Source organism: Lethenteron reissneri, chromosome 49 (genome assembly GCF_015708825.2).
Source record: "Lethenteron reissneri isolate LAM-NWPU_2019-01 chromosome 49, ASM1570882v1, whole genome shotgun sequence".
NCBI lineage: Eukaryota > Metazoa > Chordata > Hyperoartia > Petromyzontiformes > Petromyzontidae > Lethenteron > Lethenteron reissneri.
The window spans coordinates 2,784,985-2,802,061 of NC_083827.1; the positions used below are offsets into that span (position 1 = coordinate 2,784,985).

At 47.0% G+C, this 17,077-nt stretch overlaps 1 protein-coding gene across 1 annotated transcript in view; it reads left to right on the forward strand.

The window, feature by feature from the left end:
• LOC133354795 (phosphorylase b kinase regulatory subunit beta-like) overlaps nucleotides 1-14,265 on the forward strand; it is a 121,788-nt gene extending 107,523 nt beyond the window's left edge. The window contains exons 26-31 of the mRNA XM_061571914.1: nucleotides 752-954; nucleotides 3,366-3,674; nucleotides 5,807-5,939; nucleotides 7,678-7,785; nucleotides 9,468-9,605; nucleotides 10,874-14,265. Coding sequence (XP_061427898.1) covers nucleotides 752-954; nucleotides 3,366-3,674; nucleotides 5,807-5,939; nucleotides 7,678-7,785; nucleotides 9,468-9,605; nucleotides 10,874-11,011 — 1,029 coding nt within the window. The 3' untranslated portion in view covers nucleotides 11,012-14,265. The remainder of the gene's footprint in view (nucleotides 1-751; nucleotides 955-3,365; nucleotides 3,675-5,806; nucleotides 5,940-7,677; nucleotides 7,786-9,467; nucleotides 9,606-10,873) is intronic.
• Nucleotides 14,266-17,077: the final 2,812 nt, after the last annotated feature.

Sequence of the window (17,077 nt, forward strand, 5' to 3'; positions counted from 1 at the left end):
GGTTGTAACCCAAAAGCGACTGAACCAGTCACAGTGCCACCACTTCATTAAAACCGCCTCGGAGGGTCCAGATCCCGTTCTCCTATTGTTAAAATTGCAAAAGAAAATGCAGTGAGCGATTAAATGTCTGGCTTTAGGTTCGGGTTTTGTAATTTATCCAAATTGACCGTTTGACTCCCAGGCTCGCGTCTGCATGCGTGGGCAGTTGTGGCAACATGACAATTTTTGCCACCATCACCACCACCGCCACCATCAATTCCACCAGCACTATACCAGCAGAGGTGGATTCAGAAACTACCTAAAGAGGGGGGAGGGGGGGGGGTTGATCAAGAAATTTCACTTTTTTTAAGTAGAGCCCAACATTTTGGAATACATAAAATCAATGTCTCTCCTTTGGGCGTCCAGGAAGGTCCGTACCCTGGCTCTCCAGGAGATGGCGGCACATAAAAGTGTGGCTCATGTCAGCTGTCCCTTCTGTATGGGGACAGAGTGTTTCCCCCTCGCACATGTGTGTTGTCTCCGTGTGCTCCAGTTTCCTCCCACACGTATCTACGACCTAGGGGGAGGCCCAGGACCGGTTCAGATATTCCCCACCGGAGTTGGTTGTGAGCGGGAATCAAACTCGGATCGCCGGGTTCGAAGTGAACCGCGGCTGACCGCTGCGCGCCACTGCTCCCTGCCGCTCCAAACTAACGTCCACACCTCTCGCACGTACGCACACGTGCTCATGTCCTCTCCACTCATGCCGCAGCTCACACTCGGCGTGTTCGGCCACGAGGAGGTGGCCATCTCGAACCCGGTGTCGCCGGCGGCCGCCAAGCAACTGGTGTACGGCACGTGTGCGGCACGTGACCCCCGCGCCTCGGCCCTGCAGCAGGAGCTCGTCATCCACGTGGGGTGGGCGATGGCCAACTCCCCCGAACTCTTCGGGGGGATGCTGCGCCTGCGCATCGGGTAGGGCCCCTCCTCAACCCTGACCACCCCCCAACCCCCCCCCCCCCCTAATTGTCAAAAAAACTCAGTCATTGTAGAGGCTGTGTGTCAGTGTTGAGACTGTGTCAGTGTTGAGGCTGTGTGTCAGTATTGAGGCTGTGTGTCAGTGTTGAGACTGTGTGTCAGTGTTGAGACTGTGTGTCAGTGTTGAGGCTGTGTGTCAGTATTGAGGCTGTGTGTCAGTGTTGAGACTGTGTGTCAGTGTTGAGACTGTGTGTCAGTGTTGAGGCTGTGTGTCAGTATTGAGGCTGTGTGTCAGTGTTGAGACTGTGTCAGTGTTGAGACTGTGTGTCAGTGTTGAGACTGTGTCAGTGTTGAGACTGTGTGTCAGTGTTGAGGCTGTGTATCAGTGTTGAGACTGTGTGTCAGTGTCTGTGTGTCAGTGTTGAGACTGTGTGTCAGTGTTGAGGCTGTGTGTCAGTGTTGAGACTGTGTGAGACTGTGTGTCAGTGTTGATGCTGTGGGTCAGTGTTGAGACTGTCAGTGTTGATGCTGTGTGTCAGTGTTGATGCTGTGGGTCAGTGTTGAGACTGTGTGTCAGTGTTGAGACTGTGTGTCAGTGTTGAGACTGTGTGTCAGTGTTGAGACTGTGTGTCAGTGTTGAGCTTGCTCCGACACCTCGCCACGTCACTGAAAGTCACATCGTACTGTGCAATAGACGGAGCCGGTTGTAACCCCGAGACGGCAGTAGGTGGCACTGCGGTGGTGCGCTCGGAGGTTGCGTGGCTCCAGTCGCAAAACATTTTGCTGCGAATGGAGATTCTAACTGTTAGAGGACAGCCAGGCACTCGCGGTTTCGAGGTGTGCATCTACAAAGCGACAGCTGTTTGACTTGAAGTTTTGCCCCCTTTTAAATAATTACACGTGCTGAAAAATGCAATATTTGTGTATTTGCACTCACAGCACGTTTGGATATGTTGAACATTGTAATGTTAATATGAAAATTATACATAACTGATTCGACAGGCACACAGATGCAAATACATAAAGTATGTAACTGATCAAGGCTCCACTTGACACTAACAGTAATATGTTTTATTTTGTTTCCGAATAATAGTAATGATTAATATTTATAATTTAGAATGTACTAATAAATTCTAGGCCATGTAATTATCTTGGCAAATTATTAGTGGCAATTTTGGCCAGATCATTATTGTGGCCAAACCCAAAAATGTCAATTATGAATATTAATATTTGCTGCAACAACCTACTACGTGATCAATTAGTAGTTTATCCAGGAAACAGGCACCGAGTCTCATAACTCTAATTCCATCAGTATCCTCACTGGGGATGTTTGGCCAATTCCATCAGTGAATGACACGTGGGATGTCAAGGACTTAAGGTTGACGAATGGGATTGCCCAGGACCTGTTCAGATATCGCCTCGCCACTCACATTTCCCGTCAGTGGCGGCTCCTGCAAAATCTCTCAGGGGGGGCAAATGTCTGGATGATTGATAAGGATAAGGTCCACCCATGCAATGGATAAATTAACAGCTTAAGCATGTAAAGGCAACTTCACTTCTTTAATATTAATGAAAAATAAAGTGACTCTTACAATACATCTTGTTTGTTTCTATACTCACTATTATTACAATCCACTCAGTTTCTTTTATTAAAGATTCCACTAGGTGGCGACAAATTATATTGTTGGATGAAACGTGCTTACGTATGATGACGTAAGCACGTTAGGGCGAGCCCTCCCGGAAGCCATAGAGAATGCATTGCAGCGCCCCCCGGTCGAAAAAAAACATCTTTGAATGTAAGTCTATGGGGCCACTCGGGGCGATTCTCAGCCGGAGTGAAATCGCCCAAAAAGAGGCGGTACTCCACAGAACGTGACATGACGCTGATTGGACTATATCCAGAGGCACAGTGACGGCTAGCGTGACTCTGTGGTTGAATGACATTGGTGGTGCGTCGCCCAATCGCCCTAATGAAGAAACCGCCCCTGTTTCCCGTAATGGCGAATCGAACTCGGGTTGCTGACCGCAGCGTCGCCACCACAAAACTAAACAATTTTTTATTTGACCGGGTAAGGCCCACTGAGCTATATAGCTCTTTTTCAGCAGCAACATGGCCACAAATGATAGCTCAACGAAGTGGCTTATGTGGAAATTTACAGCAGCCAAATGCTCTAAATGCACGTTTCAAGTAGTGGAATGAAAAACCAGAGGACCTGGAGAAAAACTCAAACGACCAGGGGGAGAGAGACACAAACTCCAAATATACAGCAGGTGTCAAGATCGGAATCGAACCCACAACCTCCTGTATACCAGGCGAGGTAGTTAACATCTCGCCACTACTCCCCACCCCCACCCCACCCCCACCCCACCCCCACCCCACCCCCACCCCACCCCCACTCCACCGGAAGGTGGATGATCCATGCCATGAACTACCTGCTGGAGCTGCAGGCCAAGGGCGACAAGAGCGTGGACATCGGGGTGAACGTAGGAGCCGAGGCACTCCACGGGGGGCGCCACAAGGAGCAGCATGGCAGGGGGCTCATGGTACCCACCATGGATCACGGGGGGCACGGGGGGCTCATGGTGCCTGGAGGCCACGGGGGTCACGGGGGTCATGGGGGTCACGGCGACCACGAACCCTACGTGCTCAGCGACCTCTCCCCGAGCGACGTGAAGTCGCTGCTGCTGCAGCTGCTGCAGCTCAAGCATCAAGGCAGGTGGGGACCTGCCACGCCATCCCTGCTGCACCGCACTCACCCCACACTCACCCCACACTCACCCCACACTCACCCCGCACTCACCCCGCACTCACCCCACAACCCCACTAGGGGAGGCTCACGGCCCGCTGAGCTATCGATCGCCACTGATGTGAGCCCTGGCCGATAATCTAACTCGGGTCTCTGGGTTTGTAGTGCGGTGGAGTAACACGATGCCACCAATTATGATACCATCCTCAGCCATGGTCAATCCACTGCTGGATGAGGGCTTCCCCAAACCGCCGCCACCTCTCATGATCCTGCGATGTAATAATGCACCAAGCACCTGCACACAAACTGATTTCATTGCTCCATCTCTTGGTTGGACACCCTCTCAGATACATTCAATTCCTTGGCTGCCACTCCGTCAATATTCTGGAGTTAGTCTGGAAAATCGTCGCTTCTAGCGACACGTCCTGCCCAAGCCCAATTGACTTCTTTCGAGTTTGGATAATGTCATTAACCTGCATATGTTTTATAATCCATGTGTTCATATAATATATTGTTCTGACTTTTTTTTTCCCCTCAAATTGCATTCGAGTTGTGTTTCTGACATGATGGGATTAGACGAATACAATTTCCATTCAAAACTCTATCAGCTAATAGTGCACCATACCATAAATGTCAGAGGAAGTAATTTTTTCGATAAAATAAAAATTAAAAAAATTTACTCATACGTTTTTGGAATTTTTTTGATAAAAACATAAACTTTTATCAACTATTTGGGGGTCAAAAAGACATCATTGTGAAAATTCCCACTTAAAAAAAAAATCGAGTGTGATAATATCTGCCGTGTTGTTTGACCCTGGCCAGAAAGACCGGGAGATCGTTGATCGATGTTCGGGCGCGGGATTGATGATGGCATCAATCATCCATAATCGAGTTTTTTTTTATTAGATCGCGTGAATATAAATGTGTCATTAAACCTGCCACCAACCGACACAACCAATTAGTAAGGTTTGTCGCCTAAACAAAACGTGCCAATTAGTTATTAGTTCAGGGCACCAGTGTGTTGGAGACTAAACCCACAACATTTACAATTCGAGTAAGACGTTTCGCCGATAATTACAACCTGCCTCATCAGGTGACAACCAGAATTGTGGAGAAATCCTCCTGTTTCGGTCATAATGTTGGTCGCTAAAGCCTACGTGTTAAACTGACATCAATCATGACTTCTCACTTGACTTAGAGTGAGCCGCATGAAGGCTTCTGCCACCTTACACTCCGTGAGGTAACCAAAATAACAACGGAGTAATTAACTGTATTTTGATTTTGATGAGTTTATAAACAAACAAAAAATTAATTATTCAAAAAAATTATTAATTTTTTTGTGGTTAAGATTGTATTGAAAACTTAAGATCTGCATTTTTGGCCAATCTTAGCAATGCCTCGAAAGACAGTGACATCATAAGACTTTCAATATAACCGCTGTTGTAATTTATCCAAATTGACAAACCACATTTCACTCTTTTTATGCAGAGTTCAGGACTATCAACTTCACTACAATTTGACAGTCCGGTTTAATCATGAGTGGCTTAGACCTGGATTCGAACCCACGGCCTAAGCGGTGGCAGCTCCACAGCTCAATGCTCTGACCTCAAAGCAGCCACCCTGCCACCTCAATATGAGATTAATACTAAGTTCAGGTGGCTAGCCAGGCAGCTCAGAGGTTACTAAGCTGGCCGCCTCACGGAATCCTGGTTTAGAATGCCAGCAGCCGCCCGTGACTAACCTGGGTTCTCAAATGTAACAAGTTGATGGTCTCAGCCTGGTCACCGGTATCTACCAAAAAAAAAACTCATCGTATTACATTTGGTTTGGAAATTGCCTAAACTCCAGCTGTTAGAATTAAATGTATGCCTCTGTGGCAGGGCGTGTGGTTTAGAGGGTGCACGGGGGGGATCTCTAAACTAGTTCTGTGATATCCTCTTCCACGGGCCATTCTCTAACACGGGGAGCATAGCTCTGTGAGAAATACGAATCACGTGACCCCGGTGGCATAATTGAGATGAATCCGAGGAAAGAGATAAAGGAGTGTATTTATTTTGTCGTCGTGACGCTGTTACCCACGCTCGTGACGGCCGCGGATGCAGCTCTGGGTGGCTGCACCGCCGCTACCTCGACGGCTCCCTCAACCGCACACCGCCGGGGTTCTACGACCGCGTGTGGCAGATCCTGGAGCGGACGCCGCACGGGATTGTGGTGGCCGGAACGCTCCTCCCGCAGGTGTGGGGGGGGGGGGCACGTGACCCACAGGCAGCACCGCCAATTACCATCACGGTCGTCGTTGTTACGCCTCTGATAATGATGCCTCGCTGAGCCTCAAGATTTTTCTGCAGGAGGGTACTGCCAAGTTTTTGTCGCAGCCCGGCCACTAATAATGACGGAAATGCATTAGAAAATAGTTGAAAATATAAATGCATGTGTTTTGTGGTTCAGATGATCTCATCTGCTAGCGCATATTTGGTAGTTAGCCATCGAGCAAGCCAGCCAAAGAGAATTGTGCAGAGGTTGGGTTCAGATAAATGTGAATGCTTAAGGATTTTTGGAAAGGGCCTTTATTAATGTTTGATTGTGCGTCTTTACCCCAGAACGTCTCACCGAGTCTCAAGTCTCATTTTCAGGAGGGTCCTGCCCAGTTTTTTCACAGCAGAGGATGATGTTGCTACGTGTAATCCCAATGAACTAAATTGCAGGTAATTTTTTAACCATTAGGATATTTTTCGGCCAATACCAGTTACGTTGTAAGGTCTGTCTTTTTTTTTTATTATCTATGAGAGGAAACCAGAGAACCCTTAGAAAATGCATGCAAAACAGAGGGAAAACATACAAACTCCAGACTGAAAAGTTCCCGGATCAGGAATCAAACCCAGGCGCTTGTTTGCTGTGAGGCACAAGTGTTGCCACTCTGCCACCCTGCCGTCTGATAACAGCAATAGCGATGCCCTCTGTTGGTGCAGGTGGCTCGGGTTCGAGCGAGCAGCTCCCAATCGAAAGTTTGCGAGTTCAAATCCTGGTTGGGGGTTGACTCATCCCATCATCCCTCTGGGGTGGATAAAACAAGTACCACTTTGTGAGGAAGTTAACAGTGTTTGTTTTATAAATATAATTGTTTTATAAATGTGATTTACACCACTGCTTAAATTATAATTTTGGTAGGACGAAATCTTTAGATAGTTTACCCACGGAAACCTTGCTGAGTCTCCCGGCTCTCTCTCGCGACGGTCCTGCTTGTGACGTGATTATGTCCACGTAGAAAACCCACTGTGCACGCTGTGAGAAGATCGCATTCGATGGCCTGCACAGATGGATTCACGAATTCACTTTCTATCCTGCCATATCCTTGCTGCCTCGCAGCCCAGAGGGTGTGCAAGAATAAAGAAGCAGACGGTCGATGTCCATGTGTCTCGTCAACCACAAGGCCTCCCTGGGAGTGCAACATTGATTCAAGACAACCATAACTCTGGACCGGTTTCGATACACAGCGTCTCGTCAGCAATCTTTCTTGCCTCCAAAGTGCTGTGATGTTGGCGGTGATAGTTGTGGTGGCGATGGTAAAGTTGCAGTAATAGTGCAGATGGTGGTGGTGTAAGTATGGTGGTGGTGGGGTGGGTGTTAAAGTTAGAGGTTATGTATGTTGAACTTATTTCGCACCGTACGTAGCCAACCGTGCTAATCGGAGGTGCGGGGGAAGGACAACAAACTAAACGATATATTACAGTGGTGATGGTGGAGGCTGGCGGTGGTGTTGTGGTTGTGTATGTAGAGAAACAGTGATGGTGACGAGAGTTGAATGACTATTTCGATACGTGTGCCAGCGGAAAACGATCGTGACGATGACAGTCATGACAACGATGGCAATGACGATGACGACGATGATGCAAGAGAACAAGTTGATTGGACAATGCACGTTGTCAACAGCAACGATAATGCTCACCATGACGACGCCGCTCTCGCTCCACAGCAACCCACCCTCTCGGACATGACCATGTACGAGATGAACTTCTCTCTGCTCGTGGAGGAAATTCTGCAGGGAATTGACCACCCCGCCTATCGGCAGCTGGTGGTGGAGGTCAGTGCTCACCGCACCCCCGCATACCCCCCAAAAAAGGCAAAGATCCCCCGTATAGACTTTAACAGACTATTGCAGCAATTGCTGTTAGTGAGCACTTATGACGGCTGGCACGGCACACGAGGGAGGTGGGTGGCCAGCACCACACCTGGCTACCTTTGTCATCCCAGTGCTGATGTTGTACACACCACACCAGATACTAATTTTAAGGTTGAGTCGACCTCGCAGAGTCCCAGAACCGGTTCAGATATTCTCCACTGTTAGATGGCCATGAGTTGGAATTGAATTCAGCCCTCCGAGTTCATAGTGCAGTGCACTAACCACGACATTACTACTGCTCCCGTACACCCAGCTACTTTCCTTCTGCACACTCAAGTATGTATATATGTTGAACTTCTTTCACACCGTACGTACCCAACCATGCTAATCAAAGGTGCAGAAAGGACAACAAACGAAACACAAAAAGCAGTTCTAAAGAAATGATTTTTCAATCTAGATTTAAAAGTGCATAGCTCCAGTGGCTTCCTAATATCAGAAGGAAGAGAGCGTTCCAGACAGCCACAGAACACCCCTGCATTTCATGACCAACTGCATCCCAACATCATTTGTCTGGGTGCTTGATGTGATGCCGTGGCTGTGGGATCAAATCCTGGTTGGGAATCAGCTAAGCCCATCATCCCTCTTGGGTCAATACATTTGGTACCACTTTTTGGGAAACCTACAGCATTTGTCCCACGTTGAGTCCGACCAACGCCATGTGAATGTGAAATTTCTACACCGACAGAGATGAGCAGAGAGACCTTTCTCTATGCCTCCTCTGCTCTGTGAAATAAAGAATCCCACTTGTTCTGTACTGGATTATTGTACTGGATTATAACCCTTTCCCGTTCCAATGACGTACATCATCAGTTGAAACACTAAAATAAATTAACTTTATCGGTACCAAGGCTCCCGTAAGGCTATGCGGGAGGGCGTGTCGCACAGTTTGGCGCCTGCCATCATCGAGTGCGGTAGTGTCGCTACAGTTCTTTGCGGTGAGTATAATGTCTTAAAAAATGGCGGGGCAATGCCTCTCTAAATAAAATGTACGCTAACTGATTGCGCGTTCCGAGATTCAGCAGTGAACGGGACACACCCTGCGACTTGCATACGTCGAGAAAAGGGAAAATAGTTAATATACATTGGCATTTAGATAACATAACATTTTAATTTATTTAAGTATGGGTTTTTTTTCCCAAATGATATTCCATTCATGATATTCGGTGTCACGTCATAAGATGAAGACCTTTCCATGATACGTTGTGAAAGATTTTCGTGATGAGTGTGTCGACTTTACTGTGATCCCTGCGTGGGGCCTCGATGCCAAAGCTGCCGCACAGCTGTGAGACGTTCCCTGAATATAAACAACTACAACACAAATTCAATGCTTTTATCAAGGAGAGGCTATGGCCTCTTCATGTGCTGTAAAGAAAGGCCATTGCCCAAAATGTCGCCTCATATTTTTCCTTTTAAGGCAACGGTGTTATTACAAACATGTTGAGTTGTTTGTGCTTGCAAACCACTGCCAAACACAGTTTCACTAAATCATTTGTCAGCAATCTCACAGGTGATGATGACGATGATAACGACCATGATGGTGATGACGATATGCCCTCTGCCCGTCCTCCCGTCCTTGTGTCCAGCTGTTGATGGTGGTGTCTATAGTGCTGGAAAGAAACCCGGAGGTGGAGTTTCAGGAGAAGGTGGACCTGGATTTGCTGCTGAAGAAGGCAGTGAACGACTTCGAGCACGAGCGCACGAAAGTGGGACACGTGCACGAGGTGATGGCTCGGCCTCCTTCATTCTGTTTGTGTGTTTGGTTAAAACGCGCTTCCGCGTCGATCGTCCGCGCGGACCGCCCGTCCACGTCGACCGCCTGCCCGCCCGCGTCGATTGTCCGCGTCGTCGTCGTCATTCGCGCGTTCAGTATTCGCGTCGTTCTCAGAGCGCGAGCGAGGCTATCATGAAGACGCCGTGCTTCACAGAGTCCACGGTGGTTACAGAGTAACCACAGAGTAACCACCATGGACAGGGGGGGCGATGTTGCAATGTGTAATCCCAATTGAGTAATTTGCAGCTACATAAAAAAAAAGTCAAATTTGGATCCGTGATGCCGAAACATAAATTACTTTTTCGAATTACATAATGGCATCTTTATTGTTCACTGTGAACTAGACGGCGAGTAGTATTTTACTGCTGATATATCCACAGTAATAACCAGGACATCTTACCGGAATCGAACCGCGAACCTTGGAAACAAGTAAAACTATACTGATACATTTTTTTATTAACCAGGTAAGGCCCGCTGAGCTATACAGCTCTTTTTCAGAAGTGACCTGGCAACAAATGATAACTCAACAAAGTGGCTCATTACGTGGGAATTTATAACCACCAAATACTCTAAACGCATGTTTTAAAGTATGGAGAGAAAAAAAACTGGAGGACGCGGAGAAAAATCCACGTGACCACGTGGAGAACATGCAAACTCCAATTACACAGGCGTCAGGGTCGGGATCGAACCCACGACCTCTTGCATACCAGGCGAGGTAGTTTACATCTCCTAGCCAGCGCGGCTGCGAACACACTACCGTTGGGCCGGGCAGTGACAATATTAGCAAATTGAGTCCCAGCCGTGTTGCGATCAGAGCCGTGTCTTGGGGTGAAGAATCGTCGTTGGGGAAACTCCTTCGGGCGACACCTTGAGCTGTGACACGGCCGAGTTCCCCGGGTGTCTGAGACGCTGAACCGCACAACGCAACATAGCCTGGCACTGTGACGCCATCGCTTATTGGCGAATGGCAGCTGTTGTTGAACATGTGTTTATGTGTACATGTAAGGGTCTATGTTTAATCTTCACGTGGCTTCATGGTGCACCTAACCTGGCACAAGCGCCGTGGTCACGTCACCACCACTTAGTGGCGAACGGCGGTTGTATGGTACTGTATATACAGCGTACGTATGTTTTTTTTCTAGGTGCTCGCTCACGGCACTTTCCCCAACAGTCTGTTCAGGATCTGTGTGTGTTGTCTGTATGTGTGTGTGTGTGTAGGATGCCTTAACAGCGTTCTACCAAACGCCACCGGTGGGGAAGTGTGGAACGGCGGTCTACCTTGCACGAGCCGTGGTCAAAATGCTCCTGTTCGGAGCAATCAAGCCTGTGTCTGACGACCCATGCATCATCAGCTAATGAGGCAGTGCTGTGTCCCATCGGCCCCACCTTGTAGGGGTGGAGGCGATCGGTTTTGGAACAGTGGCGAGGTGATGTCTTATGAGCAAAGCTACCGAACTTCTGGGAGACTCAACCAATGCAAATGTTGACCTGGTGGGGCCCCTCCCTCTGTCATTCACTAGCCCCGCCTATTGCACGTAGCCCTCGCCCACTCCTCTGCCAACCATGCCCACTGCTCAGGTAGCCCCACTATTTTTCCCTCTTATCATGAGTCGATTTTGAGGCTATAGAATGTTAGACCGGGAATGAAATCCCAATTTTTTGCACATGCTTCGGGGGGGGGACCAGCATGACAAACTTTGTGAAATGGGGGCTCTCTCGGCCGCCCCAGGATGCCATTGGTAGCTTTGCGTATAAGTGTAGGTGGTGTTGGAGGCTGTAGGTGTGTGTTTGTGCAGTTGCAGGTTTTTATCGAGGTGAAGAGCGAAAACCGTGAAGTTAAAATAATTTAGTTTTTAGCCCAGTTCTGCTGTTATTAGGGTAGTGGAAGATTTTCCTTCCAGAATGCCTACAGTCAGCAGGGCCTCAGTGTCATCCCTTCATGGAATGGGCTCCTTGACGATAACATCACAGCACATGAAACCCCATCTCGCTAAAAATGTTTTCTGCACATATATTCGGCAAACTTCCAGCTCAAGTAATTATAAATTTCGGTTTGGCTGTCATGCAACAAGCGTAACTCGCAGTGATGGAGCCGCTGTGAACCAGAGGTCTCTTGAAGTGTTCTCAGAGGTACCTTTGTAATATCCGGCTCCACGGGAGACCTTTGCGAGAGTTATAAATCGATACTTAGCCATCCCTGCTTCCATCTCAACTCTTTCATGAATATGGCACGGTCCAAATAATTGCATTGATTCATTGATGACATGACACCTGTAGCAACATGTTGGTAAACTTAATCTCGACTTACAGTTAGGACAACACATTGGGATGCGCCGCCACCCTTTTATGTAACAAGAGAGACGTTAAACCGCAGTGAGGGGATCGTAGTCATCGACCGTTTGATATTTCCCGACTCTCCCTGCAGGGCCAAGTTAGTTACAGAGCTCATCAATGGGGACAGGGGTGGGGCAGTAATGTGCACAGCTTAATTTCCAATCATAAAATCAGGGAAGTTTGAACGTGGAGGATCTTAAAACAGAAATACGGCCAGATCATGACGTGGCTGTACGTAAAACTGAATAATCAATCATATCGGTGGTGAAATCCCACTGCGTGTTAAGTAGCACTTAAGAGTTTATTGTTTGGCATTTGCATAGCATTGACAAGCTGCTATGATGAGAAGCTGTCGAGTGTTTTAGTTGTCTGTGAGGCCTGTATCGTGCATGTAAACAAATCACAGTTTTCAAAAGCCCTGCAGATTTGTGCAATAGTTAATTATTTTTTTGAAATACATTAGAGTTGTATTTTTGTTTTGTTTTATTTAATCGCCATCAATATAGAGCGATCGGAAAGGTTGTGAGTTCAAATCCTGGCTGGGGGGTTGACTCAGCCCATCATCCCTCCAGAGCAGATAAAATTAGTACCACTTTGTGGGGGATCCAAACGCGGTTACTCGCTCCCCGTCACAGGAATGTGGAGTTGGAATTGTCGCCACTGGCTTAGGGCTGCAAATGGGAGTTGAACACTGCTGCTTCAATGCTAACTTGAGTAAAACATCACTGAAACGTATCTGACAAATTCTCCTCTCGGAAATCCTCACAGAGTCTCGGGGGGGAGGGGCTCCTGGAGAGGTGACTCTTGACCAGTTTCCATTTTGAGTTTTTTTTTCGCATGCACGAGGAAACGAGAGTGTCGGGAGAAGCCTATACACACGAGGTGATAACGCCCATCATGCCGTCTAATTGCTCCACCGCCCCTTTAAATGAACGCACATTATATGCATGCAATCCACCAACCCCACTGTCACGTCACCGTTTCTCATGCTCCTCTGCTGCCTTCGTCGTCTAGAACGCCCTCCTCCCAGTTACGGGAGCTGGTAAAAGGTAGGAAGCGATGGCGAGGTAGCCTCAGCATCATTCGTCTTGATAACCTCTTGACCTCAACATTCATCGCTACAGAAGTACAGTAATTGCTCATGCCACTGCTCGGATGAGGGCCTTCCACTGGAGTGAAATCTTCAAGGGTATTTGGTCTACTCTTCCACGTTGACCAGACATGTTGGGAGGAGGTGAGAGCACCCACACTTTACCGCTTAAAACACGCCCTGCCGGGCGACTGTGGCCTGCCCGTGTGTCCTCCTTGGTGAGATGTGGCAGGGGAATTAGGAAACCTTCCCCCACTCTTAAGTTGCTTTGATAAGTTTGTTGAGCCAGCTGGCCATGATGGGGCAGAACTTAGCCCACCACTTTCACCCAGACAACGGGAGAGCAGCACGAACTAAGTGTTTCTAACCTAACATTAGAACTAACAACATATTCAAGAATCACAGTTAAGAGACAAACAACTTATATACTATATTCTTGGTTCTTTCGGTAAAGTCACGTAGAAGGGAAAACAATAAAATAATACAAATCTAAAACAATACAATTCTCACGACGTTTTGACTGCAACACAAGCAATCATCATCAGGTGTGAAAAACACAGCAAAAAAAATGTCTTGCTGTGTTTTTCACACCTGATGATGATTGCTTCTGTTGCAGTCGAAACGTCGTAAGAATTTGATTGTTTTATATTTTTATTATTTTATTGTTTTCCCTTCTACGTGATTTTACCGAAAGAACCAAGAATATGAATCCCTGCAGTCACGAAAGCTTTAAATCAAAACATATATACTACTAAAAATATTTAAAATTAAACAAATTTAAAATCGCATCGATCGTTTCAACTGGCGCACCAGGAGATGGAATCGAACCTCCAAACTCTTCATGTCAGGTGTGGAGGGCTCACCATTACACCGCGGCAGCTCTAAATGCAGTAATGTTTGCACAATGTTACATTTCAGTTACAACAAAGTTATATGCACTGATTTTTCAAAGCATTTATTTTTAAAAATGTGTTCAGTTGAACTTGCATACATTGTTTAATGTTTTGTATGGGGAAAGCATTGAGATGATCGTAATAGTGACACGTTCTTTAAGTGTCACTGTTTAGTAATTTCAACCTCTGAGTGCCTGAGAACCCAGGTGCCTTGTTCTGACCCAGCAAATATGCGTGGTTATTTAATTGTGTCTTTGCTTACTGAAAAATAAATGTCAGGCTACTGGAATGTTGACGTTTTTCGAAGTCATTTTTTATTGTTTTAACTTTTAGGTTCGTTTTGAAGTCACAACAATATAAACATGCTCGCGTGTTCGAAATGAAGAGGCCCTCCCAGATCGATAGTGGCAAACTTGAATAGGGCAGTCCTCGACTTACGAATGGGTTCCGATTCCCGAGTCCCGTTCGCGACTCGCAAATTCTTAAGTCGAGGACTGCCTGTATCTTTACCTTTTTGTTAAAAGGTCAAAGTAATTCCTGCTTAAAGCGTGGGGCATTACAGTATGGACTGCATCGGTGGGGCAGTGTTGGAAATTCCACATTCGTGTAGCGAGGGGCCAGCGTACCCCCAGTGGGGATGAATGATTGTTGTAGGGCGTCAGACTCACAGCTTCTAGCATTCCTGGGTGTGTCTGGGTGTGGTGTATGACTCAGGTGTGGTGAAGCTCATTTCATTTCTAATGCTGGACTACAAATAATTTGGTTGATTTTGAATATCCGAGAAAGCCCCACTGAGTCTCAATGCCCTGTAAATCACAGAAGTTGTTTTGCGTGAAACATTTATAGTATCACAATCGGTCCCGTCGGAGGAGCGGTGACTCAATGGCAACGCTGCGCTAACAAAGACCCGGAGGACGGGACTTTGATTGATTCCCGACCACGGGTATCATCGGTGGCTTCGTGATCTCTAAACAAGTTCAGGGCCTCCCCGAGGTCAACTTAGCCTTGAATGAGCAGCTGATATAGTGTGTAAACATCAGAACTGGGGAGACAAAGGCGGCCAGGCGTGGTACTACCACAAGCACTCCGTCGTGCGCTGTGGCGACCTTAATAGGTGCTCGCTAACAGCACTGTCCCACACAACACATTTAAAGTACTGTTGCTACACGGGGTGTCTTTGTCTTTCTGTGTTTATATGTACTGTCTATATGTAGTTTATTAAACTATGTTTATGAAACCAGTATGGTGAAGTATGGTCAATACAACCCCCATGACCGATATAGCGTTGGTAGGCCTTCCATTTGACAGTTGATTGACAGGGCTAAAGGTTAGAAGAAAAAATGTAATACTACTGTACTTAATTAGTTGTATAAATGTAATACAGTATTGTGTATCTGAAAGTGAAGATGATAATGCATCATGATGGATGGGAAGTCACAGGACAGACCCAGACATTGTGGGTGGAAAGTACTGAATGTCATCTTCACAGATCAGAATCTTAATTTAAAGTGGAGGAATCTGATGAGCTATGAAGCTCTTCGCATATCAAGTAGGGGCGAGTCAGCCGCCACTGGTGGCGACTGACCCGCCACCCAACTGGCATTGCTGTGCAAGCTGCAGCGGCGAGTGTCATTTCGCCAACTTAGGGGCCGTCCATAAATGACGTCACGCACCTAGGAGGGGGGGGGGGTCATACATTTGTGACGATGGGGGGGGGGGGGGTGAGAAATGTGACGTCACATCAAAATGTGCAACTTTAAATAAATATAGACAACACGTTTGATTTAAAGCTTTCGTGACTGCAGGGATTCATATCCTTGGTTCTTTCGGTATATTTTTATTATTTTATTATTTCCCTTCTACGTGACTTTACCGAAAGAACCAAGAATATAGACAACACGTTCTACTTAATTAAATAGACTTTTTCATAAATGTTTTCTCCTACAACATCAGAGTGCAACGCCACATTAAATACGCACTACAATGACAATAGTTTAAAGCGATTTGAAGCATGTTTTATTTTGGGGGGGGGGGGCAGAGCTTTGTGACGTCATATCTGAGGGGGGGTCTGACTTTTTGTAACGCCGTGTGACGAAGGGGGGGGGGGGGGTCAAAAATCGTCAAAAATTGCGTGACGTCATTTATGGACGGCCCCTTTATACCAGGGGAGATATTCAACACCCCGCCAAGTGTCGATACCCCCACCGTCTTGTCGAAGATGGGAGTACCCACACTTTACCCCGCCACTCACCACCAGCCAGTCGACTAGCTGGGGGTTTAACCCATTCATTGGACTGCAGAGTGGACAGGGGCGGTGTTGGGCTTCATGCAAGTTGTGCCAATGTTTAATGACCTTCCGGCGCCCTGGGAGATGGAGAGTCCAGCGCGTTATCATCCCATTAGGGGCCGTCCATAAATGACGTCACGCGATTTTGGACGATTTTTGACCCCCCCCCCTCCTTCGTCACACGGCGTCACAAAAAGTCAGACCCCCCCTCAAATATGACGTCACAAAGCTCTGCCCCCCCCCCAAAAAATAAAACATGCTTCAAATATCTTTAAACTATTGTCATTGTAGTGCGTATTTAATGTACCGCTGCACTCTGATGTTGTAGGAGAAAACATTTATTAAAAAGTCTATTTAATTAAGTAGAACGTGTTGTCCATATTTATTTAAAGTTGCGCATTTTGATGTGACGTAACATTTCTCAACCCCCCCCCCCCTCGTCACACATCGTCACAAATGTCTGACACCCCCCCCCCCCTAGGTGCGTGACGTAATTTATGGACGACCCCAAAGGAGGTTGTGGGTTCGACCCCGACGCTGACGCCTGCTGTATATTTGAAGTTTGTGTGTCTCTCTCCACGTGGTCGCGTGGATTTTTCTCCGGGTCCATTAGTTTTTTTTCTCCTCCACATTTAGAATCAACATCACCACGCCTTTAAGAGTATTTAGCTGCTATAAATGTCCACGTAATAAGCTACTTCGTTGAGCTATCATTTATGGCCAGGTCGCTTCTGAAAATACGCTGTACAGCTCAATGGGCATTACCTGGTAAAAATAAATATATTAAAAGTTTTAAATAGTCTGCGCAGCTTGGGAGA